This window comes from Agelaius tricolor, unplaced genomic scaffold (genome assembly GCF_023055355.1).
Source record: "Agelaius tricolor isolate 1412-34295 unplaced genomic scaffold, bAgeTri1.0.p SCAF_12, whole genome shotgun sequence".
NCBI lineage: Eukaryota > Metazoa > Chordata > Aves > Passeriformes > Icteridae > Agelaius > Agelaius tricolor.
This window is the reverse complement of record NW_027269272.1, coordinates 14,469,353-14,492,914: the sequence shown is the minus strand read 5'-3', so window position 1 is coordinate 14,492,914 and position 23,562 is coordinate 14,469,353. Positions and strand designations below refer to the sequence as shown.

Genomic DNA, 23,562 nt, shown 5'->3' with positions numbered 1-23,562 from the left:
ACAGGAAAGGGAACTGAGGCAGGTGGCAGGGACAGGCCACCACACCCACAGCATGGGTGGCTCCCGGCAGGGCTGACATGCAGAGAGCTACAGTCAGTGCTGAAGCATGAGTGACAGTGCTGTGGGAACCACTTCTCACCTGCACAGGGCAGGAGGAGAGCCAGCAGCAGCTGCAGGAGTCCCAGGCCATGCTGGACACCCCTGGTCCCAGCACCATTCAATGACACACATGTGTGGTGTCCTGTCTCTGCTTCTAACAGTTGGTCACCTGAGGCTGTGAGGGACTCAGGCAGTCACAGCAACTGGGAAGAGGTGGAGAGTGTCACAAGCAGCCTGGAGATGCCACAGGGGATGCTCAACTTTTGTTTCCCAAAGCGAGAACCAGGGGCATCCTGTGCAAGTAGCAGCAAGCAGAGGAAGAGCAAAGCAACGTGATGTCTCATTCAGTGCATGGGCAATCCTGGGCAGCCCCCAGCACATACATAGTGCTGTGAATGCTAAAATCTTACCTAAGTTCAGGGAAACCAGAGAAGTTCAGAGATTAAAAACTATCAACCACTACCCAGTGCAGTGGCATGCTGCAAAGGGAATGCCTGGGCTGTCCACAGCAGAGGGGAGAGCATGTGCTGGGGACCCTGCACTGCACAGAGTGGAGAGGCTGTGCTGGGGACCCTGCACTGCACAGCCCTGCCCCAGCCATGCACCTTCATTGCAGTGAGCTGCAGCCCTGAAGCAGCAAACACTGATCTCCCTGGTGCAGATCCCCCTGCCCTGCCCCATCTCCATGTGATCTCTGGCTGCTCTTGCTCAGCAAGCAGCAAACCCCAGGGTGTTGCCCCACAGGCTGCTCAGGCACATCGCCTCCAGGACACCCTGCATCCCTCTAAGCTCCTTCCCTCCTGGAGTACACTGTTGGCCCCAACAGGGGCAAATGGGAACAGCTGCTAATTCCTCCCAGCCCAGCCCAGCCCTAACCCTCCAAGGACTGGCCCTAAAGTGGTGGATGGAGCTGAGTCTTGCCTGAGAGCCAGCTGCACCAGCCTGGCCCCAGGAACACGCACGCTGTGTTTTCATTGCAAATTACAAATCGATCATAGCAGCAAATTCCCGTGCTGAGAATACCCTTGGCTGTTATTATTTTACAGCACTCTGAAGCACTTAGAGGTGTTCTAGGCACTTAGAAAGATATGGTCCTTTCGGGGTATTATGGGGCAAATTAGTTTTAAAAGCAGCCGTAGGAATGTTGGCCATTTGGCTTCCAGAGCCGGATGGGCACAGGTGGAGGCTGCAGGGCTTTGTGCTGCTTTTGGATACAGCACCGCCCTGCAAAGAGGGACCCAGCACTCTCCGGAGCCAACACCTCGTGCCTGACCCCAGCTTTATTAATAACCAGTAATTAATATGAGAGCGGACGTGCCTTGTGTCTCTGAAGACCTTTTAAGATGTGATTATGTTGTGCTAATCTCACCCCGAAGTACTTCCCTGTTTAGACTGCGCTGGGCCATTAAATATCTGAAAAGCCAGCAGAGACCCCCCCTCATCACCTCGGGAAGTGCTCGGGGTCTGTTCCCCAGCAGTCAGGCCCCGCTTTCAAACCCTCTAAATCAAGTATTAAGCTGAGTCCATCTGGATTGCCAGAAAAAACACTCCCTCCCCCTCATCTGTATCTCATTACCTGCTGTGCCAGCCCCGGCCCCGGAGCCGCTCGCTCCATCCCGCCCAGATGTGCTGCCCCGCTCGCCTCCCGTATTTCACAGCCGTCAGCAGCACTTCAAGGAGCAGCTGAAGGGCCTGTAACACTGCACAGGTTCTTAGCAAGGATGTATATCCAGGTCCCTAATGCATAGCTGCAGGCATGCACTCCAGCACAAAGCCCCTTCCCCCTCGCTGGCCTTTCAGGGGAACTGGGGTGCTCAGGGCTCACTGGCCAGGAGGTTTCTGAGCTGCTTTCCCCACTTTTCCTTGTGAAGCACACATCCAGACTATTGCTTTTCAGGGACTCTTTCCCTGGGACACCTCCAAGCCAAGTAGCCCCCATGCCACACAATTGGGAAAGGCCACCCAAAGGCAGGACAAGATGGAGCAGGTGCCAGCAGCAATGGCAAGGAGTTGAAGACAGACACCTGCAACCCGGTAGAAACTGTGATCAAATTTGGGAGCAGATTACCTTGCACAGGGCAAAATCAACGCTGAACCTAGAGCAAAAAAAAAAGGTACCCAGTGACCCAAATCAAGGGAACACCCCTGTGTTCATCAGCTCAAATTCTCCTGGAATAAAGCTTCCCAGGAAAGGTTTCAACACTTTCTGTGATGGCAGAAACCACAGAGGAACAGCCACTTTTGTTTAAGTTTGGCACTTCCCTAGGCCTGGCAGGAGCCCAGGACTGCAGAGGTGAAGGCTCTCACCAACCCTTCCTGCCAAGTTTCCCAAGAGAGCTGTTCCCATCCTGCAGCCAGGGCTCAGCACCAGGTGAGGTTATGGTAAAGAAGCACATGCCAGCCATGCTGAAACATCAGTCTTCCAGAGGGGCTGGGCAGGCAGCACCACAAAGGGATTTTGGAGGACATGAGATTTAAGAGTGGGAAGAAAAGCTTATCTATTGTCTCACAGTGCCACTGCCTGTGGAGGGTCAGCCCTGCTCCTACCTCAGCACTGACTGGGGGCCCCACACTCCAGCAAGCAACAGGTCAGGGCAAGAAAAACCCCAGGATGAAAACAGTCTTCTCACCAGCCCATCAGACATGGAGAGGAAGCTTTAATATCAGGGAGGAGGAAAGGGAGAGGGAGAGGGGAAGAGATCTGTGTGTGACGGTGGTACTGACACATCCTGTAACGTGGCACAGGGAACAAGTCGCGGTGTGGGGCAGGAAGCCTTGTGATATCTTCCTCCAAGGACTGCAAGCACCTTCCGGGGATGGGAGGAATCCGGGTGGGGGCTCCTGACCCTCCATGGCTCCTGACCGACCGCGGGGTCCCGGCCGGCGGGTGCGGAGGCTCCGGCGTTCCGGTGGCCGCGGGCAGGTGGTGGCAGCCACTGCCTGTGTCGGGATGCCATCTAGTGTCGGGATGCCATCTAGTGTCCCTCGGCAGAAGGGCCCGTCAGGCAGGGACACCGAGATTGGGCCTGCAGGCTCCCGGCATCGCCAGGAGTCATCCCGAAACAGCCTGGCTGCTGGGGACCCCCTGCGCTGGGATCGGCCTGGGATCCCCATCCCAGGGACAGCGCACCCTGCGGCCAGCACGGCTGCAAACCCACAGGAGGACAGCTGGCACTACCCAGGTCATACAGGGCAGCAAAGCTCAAGGTGGCACCGGGGCTGGCTCGGGGGTCCCCGGAGCAGCCAGAGCCTGAAGGCTCAGCAGCCTCACGGGTGGCCCGGGGTGGTGGCGGGTGTCCTGGTGAAGAAGGAAGGCGACCACTCCCCCCAGCAGTGTGCAGACAGCCTGCAGTGCCAGCATGGCCAGCCCCAAGGCCAGGGACACCTGGCACTGCCATGGGCTGGTCCATAGGGACAAGCCCCAGGCACGATGACTGCTGGGGGTCAGGAGTGGGGAGGCTGGAGAGGGGCTGGTGCTGTCTGATAGTGCGGGGATGGGAGGTGTTGGGAGCAGGACGGTGCCTGCCAGGGCAGGAGCCTGCTGGGCAGCAGTGGGGGTGGGCTGGGCACCAGCTGTGGACGAGTCACAGGTGGTGGAATAGCCCCATTCCCTGCCTGGTGCAGGAGCATGGTGTGATGGTGAACGTGAGGCCAGCGGGACTGTGCCCAGAGCAGCAGTCCTGGAGAATGGCCAGAGGGCCATGGAGGGAGCTGAGACAAGGGGGGTTGTGGGTGTTCCCTGTGGGATGGTGGCTGGCCTCTCCCTGGGCACTGAGAGAGCAGGAGGCTCCGCTCTGGTGGTGCCTGCCAGTGAGCTTGTTGGCACCTGTGTGGTGGGAGAAGCTGGAGTGGGTGGCACAGGTTCTGGGTGGGTGGCCCCAGGAGTCTGCAGCCTTACGATGGCTGAAGTTGAAACAGCTGATGATGGGGTGGTGATGGAAGCCCTGGGCATCTCAGCTGATGATGATGGTGTGGCAGTGGAGGCCTTTGGCAGCACAGTGGGTGATGAGGTGGTGATGAAGGCTTTTGGTGACGGTGTCGTGATGAAGGACCTGGGCACAGTGGTTGTTGATGGCGTGGTGATGTAGGTCTCTGGCAGCACAGCTGGTGATGGGGTGGTGATGGAGGACTCTGTCACACTGGCTGTTGATGGTGTGGTGATGAAGGACCTGGGAACAGTGGTTGTTGATGGCGTGGTGATGTAGGTCTCTGGCAGCACAGTTGGTGATAGGGTGGTGATGAAGGACCTGGGCACAGTGGTTGTTGATGGCGTGGTGATGGAGGTCTTGAGCTTATTGGTTGTTGATGGGCTGGTGCTGAAGGCCTTCTGCAGCACAGCTGGTGTTGGGATGGTGACAAAGACCTCAGATGGCTTGGCTGGGGACAGAGAAGTGAAGGCAGCCTCCATGGGCACGGTTGGCAACACAGCAGGAGTGACCACAGGTGGAAGAGTGGTTGGCAGTGTCCTGATGGGAAAGGATGCCAGTGACAGCATGGTTGGTGCTGCTGTGGACACGGCTCCATGTGACAGGAATGTTGATGTTCTTTGTGATGGTGTGGAGTTAAATGGCAGAGTACCTGGGCAAATCAGGTGTTCATCCCTCAGCAATGTTACTTCTTGCCCTGCCAGGTGGGGTGGGCTCTTGCAGGAGACTTGGGTGGACAATTTGACCTTCTCCCTGTTGCCCAGGACCCAGCGGTGCAGGTAGCAGAGGTTGCAGTCACATCTCCACGGGTTACCACTCAGATACACCGAGCTGAGCTTCTTCAGAGGATCTAGGAGTCCTTGGGGAACACTCTCCAGCTGGTTCTTTCGAAGATTGAGGGTTTTCAGATTTGGGAGAGAAGCAAAGACCTCTTCATCCAGAGCAGAGAGCTGATTTGTGTCCAGCTGGAGGTCCAAGAGCTTGCTGAGCCCAGTGAAGACCCCTCTTGGCAGGGCTGATAGCTGGTTGTGGGAGAAGATGAGTTTGCCAAGGGATGTGAGGTTGACAAAGATGCCCTCTGGAAGTGTGGCCAAACTGTTCCTGCCCAGATCCAGCTCCCTCAAGTGTGGCATGGTGTCAAAAAGGCAGCAGGGGAGCTCCATAATATGGTTTGAGCCCAGAGTCAGCAACTTTAGTTTGTTTAAACCAAAAAAGCCCTGAGGTGGGAGAACCCTGATGAGGTTGTTGTCCAAGAGGAGTTTCTCCAGGTGAGGCAGGCTCCTCAGAAGCATGGGTGGCAGTGCCCTGAGCCTGTTCCTCTGGAGGCTGAGCTCCAGCAGCTCCAGCTGACTGTCTAGCAGTCCCTCTGGGAGGTCCTGCAACTCGTTCTCATACAGCCGGAGGACTTGCAGCTGGGTGAGTTTGCTAAAGGCATTCACAGGAAGAGCTGTGATCCTGTTTCTAGACAGATCCAAAAAAGTTAGATTGACAAGAGAATCAAAAATGCCTTCTGGAAGAGAAGGGATTGCATTGATGTGCAGGGAGAGCTCTCCCAAACTTTCCAACCCATCAAACAGGCCTTTGGGGATGGATCTGAGCTGGCTGTCTCTCAGTTCCAGCCTCTGTAAACTTGGGAGGTTTTGGAAAGTGCCCACAGGTAGTTTTTCTAATGAGGCACCAGAGATATCCAAGTCCCTCAACTTGTCCAAATTATCAAAGGCTCCAGGTTCAACAGTCTTGATCTTGTTGCCAATGAACAAAATCTTGGTCAGGTTGGGCATGTACCTGAAGGCACCTTTACTTATAGAAGTGATGCTGGTTTGCACAAAGATCATCTCAGAAACAAAGGGCTTTGCAATCTTTGGGATCTCTTTAACATCATTTTTTGTCCCTCTGTAGACCTCCTGATAGTCTTTGGGCATTTCATATGGATCTTCACCCAGGATTTGATCTTGGCATTTATGGGGATTGAAGGACAAGAGGAAAAGGAAAAGGAAAAGGAAATGCTGGCACATTGTTCTGGAAAAAAAAAGTTTCAAAAATCAGTTATGAAGAGCAATAAATCTCTGTCCACAGCTCATGAACTATGGTATCATACTGTTGTTCAGCTCTCAGGACTCTTCTATTCACATACCATGACTCACTTCATGAGAAAGAGAGACTGGACAAGCAAACCCACTGCATTTACACAAGTTCACTGCTGCTGGTACCAAGGGATGGAGAGGGAAGGCAAGCCAGCTCGTGGCTTGCACTGGGAGATGTTGCAGGAGGGACAAGGGCTGGACAGTCTGTTCTCTGGCCCTTCTCACATGTTTGAACTGTAGGCTCAGCCTGCCAGGGTGAAGAAGGCAAAGTGCTGCTGCCCATTAGTGCTGCCCCAGTGGGTCCAGTTAGTCAGCAGGGCAACGGCCCATTCATGCAACAACAGAAGCAGTCAGCCCTGCACTTGCTAATGAGGGATCAGCAGGGCTCCCAGGAGCCAGCCAAGACCACAGGACCTCGTGTGCTTAGAATTTCCACACTGTGCTGGGCAGACTTGCTATTTCATTGCTGCTTCTCTCAGTTCAGGGGGCTGATTAAAAACATGGTTTCTAAGCACCTCTTCTTCAGGATTCTTGCTAATTGTACCATATTTTGGCCTTGGTCATGAAGCTCTGACAGACAGAAGTAGTTAACCTGAGAACAGCAACCAAGCTTTACAGCAAGGCTCATTAAAACCTTGGAATGTCCACAGATGAACTATTTAACACCTAACATTTGGGGCTCTGACCTTGCAGGTAGGAAGTGAAATCACTGATGCACACCTACTAGTAGAGCCCACTTCTTCCATGGAAACATTTGGAAACACTCAGCTAACACATTAACTGGATTTAACTGCCATGAGCACCTCACTGGGACCATATTTCCAACTTTTAATTCACAGCCCTGGGTGGGAGCAGGGAAAAGAGGTACAGGTTTCTTCTTGGGTGACCATCAAAGCTGGCCATGCAAAAAAACTTATTCTGGGAGGGTAAATCTTCTATGAAGTTATTTTTTTTAAAGAACATAGAGACATCAGCAAATACAGGAGACTGAAAGCCACTGGGTTTGAAGATAAATGGATGGGAGGTGACACTGGTTGTGCAGGCTGTCCCCCAGAGCTGAAGCCGCTGCTGGTCCCTGCCCATCCTCTCCCCAGGGAAACTCAGGTGGAAGAGCTGGGGCTGTGGCTGTGGCTGTGGAAGTGCCTGCTTCACTTCTGCTGCAGGGGCAATGCAGTGGGTGAAATGTGGAAACATCTGAGGATATGGGGATGAAAATTGACAGTTTTGAACCACAGCACCCTTTTAAAACATTTACTGTGGTCCCGTGCTTGTCCCCCACTCCAGCCAGGCAGAGTCATGGAGAGATGGTCCCAGCTCAAGGCACTGAAGCCTCCCCTGCTCCTTGCTGCAAGGAAACACCAACAGCGCTCCACACCGCCCCTCCCAGCACATTTTAAAGAGCACAAAAGAAGCATTTTGCATCACTTACTTGGCTGAGCACTTGCAAACGAGTTCAGCCACGGGAGCCATGCCATGGAGGAGTGAGGACACCGGATGGGGGTCTCATCACCTGTCCAGCTCTTTATCCACGTCCCAGACACGGGGCTCAGTTTCACGTGAGGTCAGGACACCAGTCTGTGTGGGGAGATAAGGGACGGCCGGGGAGCTGTGCCCCCAGTGCAGGAGGCCACGGCAGAAACCCCTTGGAGGGGACACAGTCACGTACTCCCCAGGCGTTATCTGCTGGCACCACTTGACTCGTCACATCCAGGGAAAGCTGAAGATCTCCAGGCCAGCCTGTTTGCAGCCATGGTCTCTGTGGTGCCGTATCTCCAGCAGGGTAACTCACCAGTTTCACAAACACCACCACAACAGACAGCTGTTTCATTCCTCAGCATTTGCCTCATGTAGCTAAAAGTGCAGTTCTGAAGCCGTTTCTTAATGCTTATAAACAGTGAAACATTTTGAGCATCTATGAGCTCGACAGATAGAACACCACCCGGGCTCTGTGCTCAGCCCCACAGCTCCACCTTGCTGACCCCAGTGTTGTGTGCTGCACTCCAGTGCAAGCCAAAGACCCTCCCATGGTGACACCCCGAGCTCCTGGCCAGTGCAGGGCATCCTGTGGCATGCTCATTTTGAGGCAAACTGCCAGGATATCCATTGCTTCCCAATGGGTAATTGCACCGATTGCATTTAAACTTCTTCATTTTCATCTGCTCCTGTAAAAGCTCAGGTTCTGCTTGCTGGGTTTCATTGCGCTTTTCTTGGCAAACTTAAAAACAAACTACTGCACATTTTTAACAGCCTTACCCCTTTCCAACGTCAGCGTCGTTTCCACCCCTGTCCCCACCGGGGCTCCCACTGCCGGCTCTGCCCGCGGAGCCCGGTCCCGATGGCCACGAGATGGTGCCGCAGCACCGCCAGGCACGGACAGACAGACACGGGGCCACTCACGGACACTCGCAGGCACGGGCAGACACACACAGACAGGCCCGCCCTGACACGCACAGACACAGGGACACACTCACACAGACACACACAGACACTTGTGCTCTTACTACACCCATGCTCACCCTCCCAGGGGAGCACACGCCTTACCTGTCACCCCCGGGTGGGCAGCACTGCTGGGACTTTGTGCCTCATCTCCACAGGTCACAGAATCAGAATCCCAGGATGGAGAGGTTGGAAGGGACCAGTGGAAGCCATCTAGTCCAGCCTCTCTGCTGAAGAGAGGTTCCCTGGGTACCCATGGCTCTGTTCAGATGTCTTTTTAGTATATTCAGAGAAGGAGACTCTACGACTTCACTGGGTAATCTGTTCCACTCACCCTCACAGCAAAGTTCTTCCTCTCATTTACGTGAAACTTGCCACTTTCCATGCTCAGGCTGCAGGGCTGCAGACCAAGCCCTGACGTGGCCTACCACGGTGGGACCAGCCTGTGATCACCTGGTCTGGAGCTCACCCTGCAGCCAGGCACCTGGCAGCTGGGCAATCAGCAGCCCTCACCCACACCTCCCTTGGACAGCACAAATCCGTGTCCTCAGGTTTTGCCAGGCTGCAGCTGGGCCTCTCTTCCCTCTGCAGTGCCAAGGGAAGGTGGCTGCCGCGGGCAGGCACAAACACACCATGAGAATGTGCCACCAGAGTGGCCCCTACTCACCCCCAGGCACCTGCACTATGCCCCACCATGCCCAGCTCCTGGCAAGATCCCAGTGTACCACATGGACCTTTGCTGTCTCTCCCAGACACACAGACAGTGGTGGGGAGAACAGAATGACTCTTCTCTCTGCCATGGGAACTAGGAGCACAGAAATAATAGATAAATTTTAATTATATTTGAAATACACAGGAAACACATAGCTGAGAGGATAAATATCCCCAGGCCAGCTGTTGTGGAGAGCTCGGGGACAGCTGGGGACCATGGCAGCGGTAGCAGAGCGAGACTGTGGAGAGCTGTTTGCTTCCCAGGTTGGTCCAGAGGTTGCCAGAGCAGAAGCAAACATTTGCCCAAGCCTTAGGGCACGGCGGGGGGAGCTGGTGGTGTGACCTCGTTCCCTCCGTGTGCTGTGACAAGGACGCTGACCTGCAGCGTGCCGCAGCGGGAGCGCAGCAGCCAGGCCCGCCGGTAGGCCGGCCCCAGGCCCCGCTGCGGCCCGGGAGGAGGGAGGCGCAGGTTCAGCTGCTGGCACGATGTGGCATTGCAGGCCACGCTTACCGTGCCCTCGGCGTCGCTGTAGGTGCACTGCCCCGGGGCATCTGTGTCCCAGCCCTCCTCCGGGGGGACACCGTGGGCTCCCGGGCACTGCAGCTGCCCGCTGGAGACCTCCAGCAGGGAGCGGCCCTGGAGAGCAGCGGGATTGGCACAGAAGGCTTGGCCGTGGATGAGGGGCTCAGCAAAGCTCTGGAGCCAGTGCAGGAGGTAGGAGAGGTGGCAGTCGCAGAGCCAGGGGTTGCCAGCCAGCCCCACACGCACCAGCTCATCGTTGGCATCGAAGAGCCCTGCAGGCAGGCGGGCCAGGCGGTTGTGGTCCAGCACCAGGGCGGTGAGGAGGGGCAGCCCGGCCAGCAGCCCCGCCGGCAGCCTGGAGAGGTTGTTGTGGCTCAGCTGGAGCTCTGTCAGCCCTTCCAGACCCTGGAAAGCCCCGGTGGGCAGGTGATCTATGGCATTGTGTGAGAGCTCCAGGGTTTCCAGCACTGACAGGTTCGCAAAGAGCTCCTGGGGCAGTGTCTCCAGCCGGTTGCGAGCCAGCGAGAGGTGGAGGAGGCCAGGGGTGCCAGCGAACAGCATGGCAGGCACGGTGGCCAGGTTGTTGCCCTCCAGGCTGAGGACAGTGAGGTTGAGGAGACCCGTGAAGATGTCAGGGGCCAGGCTGCCCAGGGCATTGTGCTGCAGCTGCAGCCGCCGCAGCGCCCCCAGCCTGGAGAAGATGCCCGAGGGCAGCTCCTCCAGCCGGTTGCCATCCAGGTGGAGCTCGGTCAGCTGGCCAAGTGCCCTGAAAGCGCCAGGAGGCACCTGTGCCAGCTGGTTGTCACTGAGCTTGAGGACACGAAGGGCGACAAGTGGGGCCAGCAGCCCATCTGGCAGCTCGGACAGAGCATTCTGTGACAGGTCCAGGGCCCGGAGCCGCCGGAGTGGGCGGAAGATGCCAGGGGGCAGTGCCTCGATCCTGTTCCCTGCCAAGCTCAGGTCCTGCAGGCGGCAAGAGGCAGTGAAGAGCCCCGGCTGCAGGGTGCGGATGGTGTTGGCACTGAGGGAGAGCTTGCTGAGGCTGGTCAGCCCTGCCAGCAGCCCAGGGCTGACAGCTGGCAAGGGGTTGCCTGACACCTCCAGCTCAGTGAGGCTGGGCAGCCCTTGAAAGGCACCAGCTTGCAGCTCCTGGATGTTGTTATTGATGAAGACCAGCTTGGTGAGCGTGGTGCTGGAGCCCAAATCCCCGCTGTGGATGCTGCTCAGGGCTGTCTCCACGAAGAAGAGGTGGGTGGCACTTCCTGGCAGGCCCTCCGGGATCTCCCGTGTCCTTTCGTTTGAGCAGAAGACTTTGGAGGTGTCATAGCACTGGCAGGCAGGGGGGCAGGATGGGGACAGTGCCCCCACCAGCAGGGACCCCAGCCCCAGCAGCACATAGATCAGCAGCCTGCACTGGAGAAGGAACCAAACCTTACCCCATGCACCCACAGGCACTGCTGGGGAAAGGGCTTCTGCAGCCAGAAATGCAGCAGGATCACCCTCTGAGACAGCACCAGCATAGGCAGCTGCCCTGGCCATGGGGATCCCTCCAGCCCCTGCTGCCAGCACCTCCCCAGCACTCCCCTCGCAGGAACGGGGAGCACTTCCCTCCCAGCTGTCTCCCCAGGGTTTCTACTGTGCCCCAGCCCACCCTGTGACAGCCAGGGTGATGCCACCCCCACCAGAGGTGGTGAGCAGCCACATCCTACAGAGCAGCTGCTGAGCTGGGACTTGTGTGGGTCTGTGGAAGTCTTGGGGGAAACCTATACCCTCATCAGATGTCTCCACAGGCACAAAGCCAGTGGGAGCACAGTGGGTGATGGGGACAGCCCTGCAGGGCTGCTCTGAGCTCAGTGGCAGTAGCTGTGGGCTCCACCATTTGTATTTCTAATTGCCTGTCAGGTACTTCTTTTTCTACAGGGAATCAGAGCAGCGTCAACCTGCTGGAGGGATATTCAGCCTGACCAAATGCCTATTCCCAGCCCACAGAAGCTCTTTTTGAGGTGGTGGCCGCCACACCTCTGCCAGTCCCTCCCTAGTTGGGATACATGCCAGTGCTGCCTCGTGATGGGGGACATTGCCCACCCCAGAGCAAGGCCCACCTACAGACACCCCGCATCAGTGGAGCTCCCCTGGACTTACACTGGCACTTGAGAGCAGCACTGGCTTTGCCATTTCCTTTCCTCCCTCTTGCTTGTGCTCACAGAGCCAACTGAGGCTCCCACCCATCCCAGGCTTCCAAACTACCCAAGCAGTGTGGGCACCACTTACCAAGCATGGCATCACGGGGTCGGTCGCCAAACGTGTGGCAGATGTGCAGGGATGCTGCTGGCTGGGATGGGACAGTGTTTTCTGGGGCAGATGGGAAGCCAGGGACAAGCTGTTCCTGCTGGGGCGGAGCTGCCCCTCGCTGCTTATCAGCAACAACAACCCGTGTCCTTGGAGCACTCTGAAAAATAACCCGGCCTCCAGGGCACTGGAGGTGAGGCCAGAGGCAGCTGCCTGTGAGCATCCTGGCAAGGAAGTGGGGTTCTGGCCCTGGACATCCACTGGGGCAGGGATGGTGGTGGCAGGGTGCTGCTGTCACAGGTGGCTCCAGTCCCACACCAAGGTCAGCATACTTGCTTCCAGAAACCTCCTAAGAGAGCCCCAGAATTTTATCAAATCTCACTGGGAAATGGTGCTCAAAATATCTCTGCCATGAGAGAAGAGACCAGGTGCAGCTGAGCAAGGCAGATGAAGGCTGTACATGAGGTTAGAGGTCTTTTCCAACCTTATGATTCTCTGGGGAGGGGACCACTGTGGGACCATCATGGGGTTTTGCATCCCAGCCAGCAGTGGGACGGCGAGGGAGCCATGGATCAGATGAACTCCCTAAGAGTTTCAGCCTGCCCAGAGGAGCAGCCCACACTACCATAAAAGCTGCATTGCAAGGGCCTGTGTTGGCACAGGCTGGGCTGGCAGCAGCCATGGAGACACCCCCAGGGGCAGGAGGAGGGATACTTCACTGCACTCAGTCTCATGGAGCAGATGGTGACACATGGAAAAACACAGCTGACACAATGCAGTGGCAGCCAGCTCTGAAGGGAGCCAAGCAAGCTCCCACCACCCCAGCAGTGGACTGTGCAGGAGACAGTCCGTGTCTCCATAGAGAAGCTTGCTGAGGTCTCAGCTTACTCACCAAAAGCCCACCCACTGCTCTTGTATGGCTTAGCCCTCCTTGGTCCATCATGCCAGCTTGGAGTCCAGGAACCAGCAAGGGCTCTGCAAACACAGCCCACAACCCTCTCCCAGCCTCACCAACTCGTACAGGCTTTTCCTCAACACTGTAAAAATCTCTGAGGAGTGGAAATCAAGTGCAGCCCCTGTCCCTGCTGCTGCCCACCATAAAGGAGTGAATAAACAGCTCTTGGCACTTGGAGTGGACAGTGGCACTTTAATGAGAAGGTCACACATCAGCACCCAACAGCCGCGTGACACAGTCATGAGTCTCCTATTACCATGCAGGACTCAGCCCAGAGGGGTGACCCCTCACATGCACCAGGGTGGAGCTGCTTGTACCAGCACTGGCTGCTGAGGTGCTGTGAGCAGCCAGCACTGCAGGGTGGACACCTTGTCCCACAGCAGCGGTCCTCAGGCAGCGGCGCCACTGCAGCACACATGGAGGTGAGCTCAATCCCTCATGGTCGTGCTACAGCTGGAGAAGGCAGCTGGGTACAGGGGGGATGGCATGGCACTGGCACCCATTTGCAAACTGCAAAGCAGCCAGCACGCTGTGCTGCCAGCATCCCCCCTGGCCAAGGGCTGCCACCAGGCAGGGACACTGGGCACACACAGGAGGGCACTCAAGGGAGTAAGAAGAGGATGAAGAAGCTTTGTCAAGCAGAGCAGGACCAGGTGGCTCACTAGCTGGTGGAGGGTGTTAAGGAAATGAGGACCAGGAATGGGGTGGGGTGGAGTGGAAGCAACCCCAACACACTCCAGCAGTCCAGGAGTACAAGCACAGGAGCTTCTCCCATCCCCTGCAGACACTTCACACCCATTGTCCCGCTCTACCCTCACAGTGCAAGCCCCTGCACCCTCTGGGGCTGAGGCAGGGTGCTGCAGGCAGGGGCACAGCCACAGCAGGGTCAGCACCAGCGTGCAGTGAGGGCTGGGGGGCTGCTCCTGCTCATCCCTGATGCCAGCACACTGTCCCGTGCCTCTCCTGGCCGGAGGAGCAGGAGGGAAGGAGGCAGGAGCCAGGAGCAGGAGAGGGTGCTGGCTGTGCTCTGGCCTGCCCTGCCTGCAGGCAGGGAGGGCAGCTGGGACGCAGCTGAGACACTCAGGGTGTGCCAGCCAGCCTGGAGCCCTGTGGGGAGCCCTGCCCAGGCACTGGTGAGTGATGGAGCAGCACAGGTAAAGCAGCTCCCTGGGGCAAAGGTGGCCCAGCATGATGGCTCACACTGCCTGCCCAGGCAGGGGCAAGGGGGGAGGCATGGTGGGGACAGAAGGTGGGGAAGAGGGGCTGGGCAGGGGTGAGAGCAGCAGGCAGCATGAGGGCAGCAGCACTGCAGGGAATGAGGCAAGGTGAAGGATGGGGAAGTCCTGTTATTTGGGGTAAAGCACCATCGTGGCCAGGCTGTGGCTCCTGGCTCAAGGGGTCCCTCTCTGCATCCCACACCTCAGCTGCTGGACCCGGGCAGGGAATGAGCACAGAGACTGCACTGGAGGCAGGAAGGGCTGGGGACAGTGGGCAGCCATGGGGAAGCCCTGCTGCAGCGCAGGGACAGGGCAAAGCAGAGCAGGACAGTGGTACACACAGCGCACACGGTGATGTTCTCCCATCCCAGTCAGCAGGGGCAGCTGATGCAGAGCCTCTGTCATGTCCTTTGACCCCACAGGCACCTCTGCCCTCGGGGTCTGCCAGATACTCAGGCTTCATTCGGAGCCTTCATCCTCATGAGCACAACGTGGCTCTTCTTCCTACAGCCATAGACCACCAGTGCCACCAGAGCAGCCAGCAGGGCCACACTCACCAGCACGATGACTGCTACCACCACCCCACTCTGCAGGCGTGTCAGCCCCCACTGCCCCCTCTCTTCCTCCTCCTTCTTCTCCTCATCCTCCTGTGGGGAGGCTGGCAGCCCCGTGGGAGGCTCCATCGAGGCATCTTCTGCTGCCGAGGCATCATCTGAGGCTGCCTCAGAGGTGTCAGCAGGGAGCAGGGTGCTGGGATGACGAGGAGCAGCAGTGGGGGGCTGGGGGTTGATGAACTGGTCCTGTGGCAGCCCAGCGATGGGGATGCCCTGCAGGGCGGGAGGCTGGGCACACAGCGGGGGTATCTCACCCACCTTGTGAGGGTTCTCCTCCAGCCAGCCCTGCAGGGGCAGGATGCCCTTGTCACAGCGCCAGGAGTTGTTGTGCAGCCTCACCTCTCGCAGGGCAGTCAGCGGGGAGAAGATGCCGGCGGGCAGGTACTCCAGGGCATTGGAGTGCAGCTGCAGGTGCTGCAGCCCAGGGGTGGCCCTGAAGAGGCCCCGTGGCAGTGCCTGCAGCTGGTTGTGGTGCAGAGAGATGTTCTGCAGCTTGGGCATCCCCTCCAGCGCCCGGGCATCCAGGCGGCGCAGGGCATTGGAGTGCAGCGACAGCTCCAGCAGCTCCCCCAAGCCCTGGAAAGCCCCCGGTGGCACCGACCGCAGCCGGTTCTTGCTGAGAACCAAGAGCTGCAGCTGGGTCAGGTTGCTGAAGACGGCAGTGGGGAGGGTGGAAAGCTCATTCTCATAAAGCCAGAGCTCCTTCAGGTTGGGCGTGGGCCCAAAGGCACTGGGGGAGATGTCCCGCAGGTGGTTGACATGCAGGGTGATCTTGGCGAGAGCGTGCAGGGGCAAGAAGATGCCGCTCGGCAGAGTGGTGAGGAAGTTGTTGGACAGGTAGAGCTTCTGCAGGTTGGTGTTGTGCACAAAGAGCTCCGGGGACAGTGTCTCCAGCTGGTTCTGGTGCAGCCCCAGCTCCTGCAGCTCTGGCAGCCCATCGAAGGTGCCCACTGAGATGTGCCGGAGCCGGTTCTCGTAGAGCCGCAGCACCTGCAGCCGCGCCAGCCGCTCGAAGGCCCGGGGCGGCAGGCGGTCGATGTTGTTCCTGGCCAGGTTGAGCTTGGTGAGGCTGGTGAGCTGGTCAAACACCCCCTCCTGCAGCTCCTTCAGGTTGTTCCCGTGCAGCTGCAGCTCCTTGAGGTTGCTCAGATGGGTGAAGTGGGAAGGCTCGACCTGGAGGATCTGGTTGCTGGAGAGGAGCAGAGACTCCAGCTTGTCCAGAGGCTCAAAGACCTGCACAGGGAGCTCCTGCAGCTTGTTGCTGGCCAGGCTGAGGTAGCGCAGGTCGGGCAGGTTCTGGAAGGCCCTGGGGCTGATGCGAGACAGGAGGTTCTTCTCCACGCGCAGCCCGATCAGCAGGGAGGCGTTGCCGAAGGCGGCGTCGCCCAGCTCGGCGATGCGCGTGTTGATGATCTGCAGGGTCATGGCGTTGGCAGGGATGGGGCTGGGCACCGTGCTGATGTCGGCACCAAAGCACTCCACCTGGGCACTGCGGACACACTGGCACTGCTCTGGGCACTGGCTGCTGGCCAGCTGGATGCCCACCAGCAGCAGCAGCCACCGCTGCCAGCCTCCCTGCTCCATTGGGCCTGCAGAAAAAACAAAGGAGGGGGGTTCAACTCTGGGGGTTCCCAGCTCCCAGAGTCACTGCAAGGGATGGGTGCTGCTTTCCCCCTGGAAAAAGCCACCGAGGCTGTGGCCATCCTGCTCCCAGCATGGCAATGAGGCAGAAAAAGGCAGACAAGGAAGGCTTGGGGCAGGCAAGGCTTGACTCAGCCCAGGCAGGAGCTCAGAGCAATACAGAGCTGAAGGCCACAGTGCCTGGCTGCCATACCACAGCTATTAGTGGCATCCCTGGCGTCCCAGCTCTCTGGGCTCTTCTGGCAGCCAGGAGTGTGGTTTCCTGTTTTACAGAGTGTGGCGAGCTGCTGCCAGCAGCACTGGCCTCCCAGCACCACCAAAGAGCCCAGACGTCCACCAGAGCTGGCTCATGGCACCTGCAGCGGGTCCCAGCTTTGCCACAGCGCCCCCAGCACCCTCTGAGCTCCTGCTGCAAATCCAAGAGCAGTGCCTAGAGATGCTTTAGCCCCAGTCCTGCAGGAGCCTGGGTCAACAGGACCCAGCACAGGCTGGGTACAGGCGGGACCTGTTCCCCCATCCCTAGCAGGAGGTCTCAGCCTGGCCTGTTTTTGCCATGAGTGGGGTGTCTGATGTGGGCACGTGCCTGCAGGCTGGTCCCAGGGGTGGTGCCCAGCAAAGCTTTCCATTACCCCTGAGCACAGACACCATGGACACCTTCTCCTCTCTTCTCTGGCCTGTGACCTTTCTCCCTCCCCAGATTAAAGCAGCAGCCTTGTGCCAGCCTGGCATGGAGCAGCCCCCCATTAACAGCTTCATGTGGCACAAGGGAGGGAGAAAGCCTGCAGCTCCTGCTCTGAGCACAGCTCAGCCAGACAGGCGACTCAGGCAGCACAAGGGTCTGGCCACAGTGCCCCAGGGGCATCCACGGTACTGGGGCACAGCCCCTGCCCTCCTCCCTGCCCTCCCCACAGGGAACACTCTTCCTCTCAGGCAGGGAGGGAGGAGCCCTCCACAAGCCAGCATGGTTTATGTTTCCCATATGGAAACAATCTGCATCCAAGAACAGCTATGTTTATAGCAAGACATTTATAAACTTCCCCAAAAGCTCGGCACATCAAAAGCTCTGCTCATGTCACTCCCTGGTAAGGCAGCACTGAGAGCACACACACTGGAGCAACCTTCAGGAAAAGCAGCTGGAAACAATTGATATCTCTTTTTCTTCTAGGGATAAAAAACTTACAGACCAAGAGGCTGAACATTCTCTGCTGTTCAGCCCCTCAGCATCCCACTGTTCCTAACATCAGTCCCCCCAAAATATTACTTTGCCCCCTTGAATTTTCTCTCTTGATCATTGTCTGGGATACATTGCCTACGTAACTCTTACAGCTCCCATAGCATCTAAGTGGTCTCACTTTTTCGAAGATCCCTTGCAAGATAAACATCTCCATCAAATGAAAAGGTGCTGAACATGCAGATCCCACCACTCCACCACCACCCCTCAGAGCTGCCCTGGCAGTCCCTGGAGTCCATGTCCACTCAGAGGGGCAGCAGGAGAAGGAGACTTACCCGAGTGTCCTGCAGCCACGAGCAGCGAGCGAGCACAGCTCCGTGCTGGCAGGAGAGCAGAGTGTGGTTCATTCTTCCCCTCCCAGTATAAAACCCGTCCAAATCAATGAATCAGCACAGGGGCAGTGGCGGGGTTAGGGAAAGCACTGGAGCAGAGCTGCTTCCAACTCCTATTTCCTCAACAGAGCAAGCATTTCAAGGATCACTTTTGGGTTTCCCCCTCCTGAACCCCATGCTCTTGTAAGAAGACAAGCAGAGGGCTCCGTGAACATGCTGCTCATGTCAGCCAGTGCCCAGGCAGTGGCTTGGCCCTCAGAGTCCCCCTGGTCCCCAGTGGGACACAGCCACTGACCCATGGGGGCAGACAAGCAAAGCCGGACCCCTGGGCACAACCCTGTCCTTCCCTGGCACAAGTCCACACCAGGGCTGCTCCATGGCACTTCCTTGGCACAGGCACAGCTCTTGTTTCCCCATCTATGGCTCCTGTGTCAGGACCTCAGACTGTGCCCCAGCCCAGGGCCACCAGTGCAGGCAGACCCCTGGCACACGGACCCCGCCCAGGTCACAGCTCTCATTGCCCCCACAGCCACAGATGCCAAGGGGCCACAAACCCATGAGCACCCACTGCGGGCTCTGTCCTGTGGGCACCACAACCAGCACTGCCAGGAAGCGAGAACTGTGCCAGGGTCAGCAGCTGTGTGGGTGCCAGCCATGGGCCAGGCTGCTTCAGAGAGCCCTCAGAAAGCCAGAGCATTGCCCACAAGCCATGAGGAACACCTTGGCACTGAGAAACCCCCACTGCAGGCATCCCTGGAACCCCAGAGCAGCACAACAAGCTGTCTCCCAGTGGCTGCCCCTGCTCTGCCCCCTCAGCGGTCCTGACACACAGGTGATGGAGCCTGGTACTCAGGGGTGTTTGGAAAGCATCCATTGACTTGTTCAGGGGCACCTGCTGCCAGCCCTCCCCTGCCCCTCCAGAGCACAGGGGTGCACTGGGGAGCCCTTGGGTCCCATCACCCAGCCCAGGTCTCCCCACCTCGCCCACCTCCTCCGGGCAGTCCCGGTCCAGCCGCTGCCGGGAACGGATATTCGGGAGGAAGGAGGTGAGGAGAGTCAGTGCACGTGGGTGGCCCCTTTGGGCTTCCTGGAGAGACGCTGCAGTCCCTTGCTAAGCACAGGGCAGCTGGAACTTCCCTGCCTGCCTCTGATCCGCTCTCACCCCACCCCACCCGTGCCTCCGCCGTTGCAGCAGCCTCTGCTCAGGTTCCGGTGGCACCGAGGAGCTGCTCAGGACGGGAACAGCTGGGGCTGCTGCCGGGGAAGGGAGGAAATGTGTCATGCTGTGAGGGCTGGGAGCCTGCAGGGCCGTGGAGGGGACAGAGAGGGGACCAGGCCAGGACAAACAGCAAACTGCAGGGATGGAGAGCAGAGCTCCCAGACAGTCTCAAGGGAAGGAGACAGGGACCGTGGGAACATGGCAGGGAGTGGGACCTCAGCTGGAGGACACGGCCACAATGATGTCACATCACATGAGAGGCCATCTGCCATAGCACATGCTGGATGGCCACAGACCCCTCTGGCTGGAAAGTGGGTGAAACTACCCCTGGCCATGTTCCTGCCTGCTCTGGGGCAACACCCAGGCATTTGGGCACAGAGAATGGGCATTTTGAAAACACCATCCACCAAGTGCTCTAGTCCACACTCTAGTGACACAGCAGTTTCCCAGAACCACACTTCCCAAAACAATCTCCCCAATTCTGTGACAGCACTGCAGCTGGAGGTCAGGCACAGGGCTTGGGAGCTGCCTGCTCCCTGCAGCCCTGACACAAGAGCTGGGCTCTCACAGCCTTATCACAGTCTTATCGAGGCTCTGTCTGCCCACTGCCAGTGCTGCTGGGCTTCTGCCCACTCTGACTCATCCAGAAGCTCACAGCTTTTCAGCCAGGCAACACAGAAACCAAACCTCAGCACTTCCAATAAACCACTGCCCCAAGCCCAGCTCATCCCAGGAATGTTGGAGTCGCCTCCTTCCAAGCAGTGCTGCCCCAGGGCAGACAGGAATGCAGTGATGGGGACCTCAAACACCGTGCCCCAACTCGGGGGGTCATCAGATTATGGTCCCTACCACCATGCAAAGTTTCAGAGCAGTGCAGGTAACAGCCCTGACAAAAACCTGCCTGCCTCTACCCAGGCCTCAGGAAACTGCCTCTGGCTTCCAGCCGGAAAAGAGGATTGTTTTCAAGACATGGCTAAAAATAAAGCAGGGCTGAGTAACAAATGGCACACGCCCGTGCGCCACTTCTGCAGCCACTCCCAGAGGTGAGCACATGGGGGGTTGCCCCAGGCTACTTACAAGGGAGAGGAACAGAGGGTGTGACAGCTTGGGACAGCAGCATGGACTCATCCCACACATTTGGAGGGGAGAGGCAGCTCCTGAGAGAGCAAACGGATATGATTGAGGGTGAGATGAGCATTTTGCAGGGAGAGGCTGTTCCACATAGCCAGGAACTCACACGGTGCTGGATGGAGTGGGTCTCCTGCTGCAGGAAAGCCCCAGGTTCAGCATTGCCTGGGGGACCTTTCCCACCTCCAGCTGCACCAGCCAGAGGCTGCAGCCCCCCTGACCAAGCCCTGGACAGTGTGGAATCACTGTTGTATCCCTGCACCTTCAAAGAGACAGTGGAGCCCCAGAACAGCACTGTCACTTATTGCTGGAGCTGCCTGCCTTGCTACAGGACAGTCCCGTGTTGGTCTGTCCATGCTGGCACATCTCCAGCACATCCCCACGGCCAGGGTGGCGGATGCAGCAAAGCTGAGTGGCTCTGAAGCACCAAGGGACTCAAGACTGCTTGGAAAAACTCATGTAATCTCTAAAATTAGCAGCTTGTGGGCTTGGCTGGGAGAGCACATTGTTCATCTGCCAAGCAGCTGAGCGTGCTCACCCACGCCATGCAGACGCAGCTCCCCCCCCAGCCCCTGCTCCTGCACACCTCCACTCCTGCCTGAACGGGCACCCTGGGCAGGGTGAGCCCTCCCCATGGCCGGCAGGGCAGTGCTGGGACCCCCCAGTCACTCTGTGCTGCTGCAAAGTGCCCACCCTGCTGTGAACCCCCACCCTGGTGGCCCCCAGTGCACGCAGCTGGTCCCAGGCACCAGGCCAAACTCTGCTGAAGGGGAGGAGGAGGGCGGAGGGCTGGGCTGGGGCCACAGAGGGAGTGCTCCCCGTGTTCCAGCACAGGGGGACACCGCTGGGCCCGAGCCCTGCAGCAGGGTCCCCAGGCTCACACCACAGCTGAGGGGTGAAGGAAGGGACGTCAGTCCCTCAGGGACTGGTGCTGGGGACACCTCCACCCTTGGAGAAGCACCAGCAGCTCCTGCCTCACCACGGGCCCACCCTAATCCTTTGAGGAGCCCAAATGAGAGAGCTCCTCCATAGGACCAGTGATCCAGCCCTAGTGACATTTTCCCACCCTGCTTGTGGAATGCAGGGCCAGGGCTGCCTCACTGCTCATGCCATCATCTGCCCCAAGGGACAGGGACATGCCTGCCTTCCCTGGGAAAGTGCTTATGCAAAGAGAGAAGGATCTCTGGGAAGGAGCAGCAGCAGCTTTCTTAGCAGGGACGGCCATCAGGCTGACCTCCATCCCAGCACCAGCCCCAGGCCCACCACAACCCTCCTGGAGCTCCAGGAAAATGGCATTTAGGATCTCGGGCTCCAGTGGGGTTGGCCCCAGGAGCAGAACCGTCTCCTCCAGGCTCGGCCCCGGCCCGAGCGATAGCAGCAGCAGCAGCAGCAGCAGCAGCGGGGCTTGGCCCCGGCTCAGGGCAGCGCAAGGCTGGAAGGAATGCGGGGCCGCGGCCAGCTCCGCCCGCAGGGATAATCCGGAGCGGAAAGAGCTTGTCCTGGGAGAGGGGGGAAGGAGCAGCTGGAGCGGGAGGCGATGGCAGGGGCTCACACTCTGAGAAATGTTCCCTGGATCAGCTCCATCTCTGTAAAGCTACCTCTGGCACCACGAAGTGGCCCAGGGACCTCTCCCCAGCACACGAAGGGGGAAGGGGGCCTTGTTTGTTCGCAGGAGAAGCCAGCAGAAGAGTGAACAGCAGACTGCAGAGCTGCTGCCAGCCATTGCTGGCTCTCTGCCCCGAGCTTTTCCATGCAGAAAGACACAAAGGCACAGCTGGAAGTCTGGCATGCCAGTCCTACAGCAGCAATTGCTGAGCCCAGTGGTGGATGGGTCTGGGTGCTGCTGGAACAGAAGCTCCCACCCTGTAGTGAACTGGGACTCACCCCCCTTGGCCCAAGTAAGAGACTATACCAGGACTTATCCACCCACAAGTGAGTATAAACCCAGATTTTGGTTAAAAAAATGGAGGCATAACATGTCCCTAGTTGGGACAAAGCAGGAGCTTCAGGCCTTCTGCTCACCGTGAGCCTGTAAATTCTCATGGCCTTGTCCATTGGGAACGTGCCTTGGGCTGCGTCTCCTCCCAGCTCTTCTGACATCCCTAGGAAATGCTCTGATATCAGGGCTGCCAAATCAGCAGCCCTAGGCCAGCCCTGCTGGTTGGAGGCCTAGAGGAGACACAGCCAATGCTCCATAATGTCAGGCAGAGGCTCCCAGGGCTCCTGCCTCACAGCCAGCAGCTGCATCCTCCTGAGCCACTGCTGGGGCCTGCTCCAAGCACATCTGCCATCACCCTACTTCTCTTTGACATCAGGACAGGGAAGATCTGAGGTGCAGGCTCTGATCTTGCTGCTGTGCCCTGGAGGACTGAACTGCATTCACAGGCAGCTGCCCATGCTCACTGCCCTCTGCAAGCAGTGACAAGGGCCCTGCTGCAGTTCCTGATCTCAGGAGGCAGAGGTGTGGGATGGAAAGGACCAGGACACCAGGGACACCAGGAAAGGATGTGTGTGCTGGTGGCTTGGAAATGCTTGCTGCAGTGGCTGTGAAACAGGCAGAACTGCCAGGGTTTGTGGCAGCAGTTCATTCAATTCCCCCTTCAGCAACCTGTGCTTTGGGGACTCTCTGGATTCAACTCCCAACAAGCAAAGGAGAATGACATTTGTAGTGACATCAAGCTGGAAACACAATGAATAGTCCCATGGCTTGGCACAGGGTAGGTCAGAGTTCCCACTGCTCCAGGATTTCCTCAACAGAGAGAGCAGGAGCAACTGCTACAGCAGCAAGCATCTGAAGGGACAGAGCAAGCTATGACTGGGCTGGCACAGCTGGCCTGCTGGGGAGCTACCCAGGCACTCCCAGCCAGGATGTGGTCCTGGAAGCAGGTCCTTGACCTGGAGGTCTGGATAATGTGCAGGGCTGTTAAACATGACTCTGCACCCCCATCAGGAGCCAAGAGAGCAGAACCAACCCCTTCAGCCACTGTATGCAGATGTGTTTTGCATTCACCTCTTCCCCAATATCAGGGACCCACTGGATCAGGGATTAGGTACCTCCAGATTCTTACCTCCAGCCTACTGTGTTCCCTTCCAGCCTGGTGGCAAAGGCTGGGCAGTAGATGATGCAAGTGTGGGCTGCAGGGACTGAGAAAATCCT

General features: G+C 58.0%; 3 protein-coding genes across 3 annotated transcripts; all 3 read right to left on the bottom strand.

Annotated features, from left to right (window-relative positions):
- Positions 1 to 2,736: 2,736 nt before the first annotated feature.
- On the bottom strand, positions 2,737 to 7,590 carry LOC139594971 (uncharacterized). Its single transcript, XM_071437751.1, has 2 exons — positions 7,539 to 7,590; positions 2,737 to 6,044 (listed from the first exon to the last, which is right to left on the bottom strand). Exons 1-2 carry the CDS (start codon positions 7,577 to 7,579, stop codon positions 3,302 to 3,304), a joined length of 2,784 nt encoding a protein of 927 aa, XP_071293852.1. The 5' UTR covers positions 7,580 to 7,590; the 3' UTR covers positions 2,737 to 3,301.
- Positions 7,591 to 9,357: 1,767 nt separating this feature from the next.
- Positions 9,358 to 12,115, bottom strand: CPN2 (carboxypeptidase N subunit 2). The gene is made up of 2 exons (XM_071437754.1): positions 12,051 to 12,115; positions 9,358 to 11,192 (listed from the first exon to the last, which is right to left on the bottom strand). The coding sequence occupies exons 1-2, from the start codon at positions 12,060 to 12,062 to the stop codon at positions 9,567 to 9,569; spliced, it is 1,638 nt and encodes a 545-aa protein (XP_071293855.1). The 5' UTR covers positions 12,063 to 12,115; the 3' UTR covers positions 9,358 to 9,566.
- A 1,080-nt stretch (positions 12,116 to 13,195) lies between these two features.
- Positions 13,196 to 16,438, bottom strand: LOC139594972 (leucine-rich repeat-containing protein 15-like). Its single transcript, XM_071437753.1, has one exon. It carries the CDS (start codon positions 16,436 to 16,438, stop codon positions 14,693 to 14,695), a length of 1,746 nt encoding a protein of 581 aa, XP_071293854.1. The 3' UTR covers positions 13,196 to 14,692.
- Positions 16,439 to 23,562: the final 7,124 nt, after the last annotated feature.

Bases quoted from the DNA above. Each gene is read 5' to 3' on its own strand.
- LOC139594971 (XM_071437751.1), bottom strand. From the start codon at position 7,579: ATGGCTCCCGTGGCTGAACTCGTTTGCAAGTGCTCAGCCAA. The intron at 6,045-7,538 runs GTAAGTGATGCA...TTTTTTTTCCAG, and splicing joins GTTTGCAAGTGCTCAGCCAA to AACAATGTGCCAGCATTTCC.
- LOC139594972 (XM_071437753.1), bottom strand. From the start codon at position 16,438: ATGGAGCAGGGAGGCTGGCAGCGGTGGCTGCTGCTGCTGGTGGGCATC.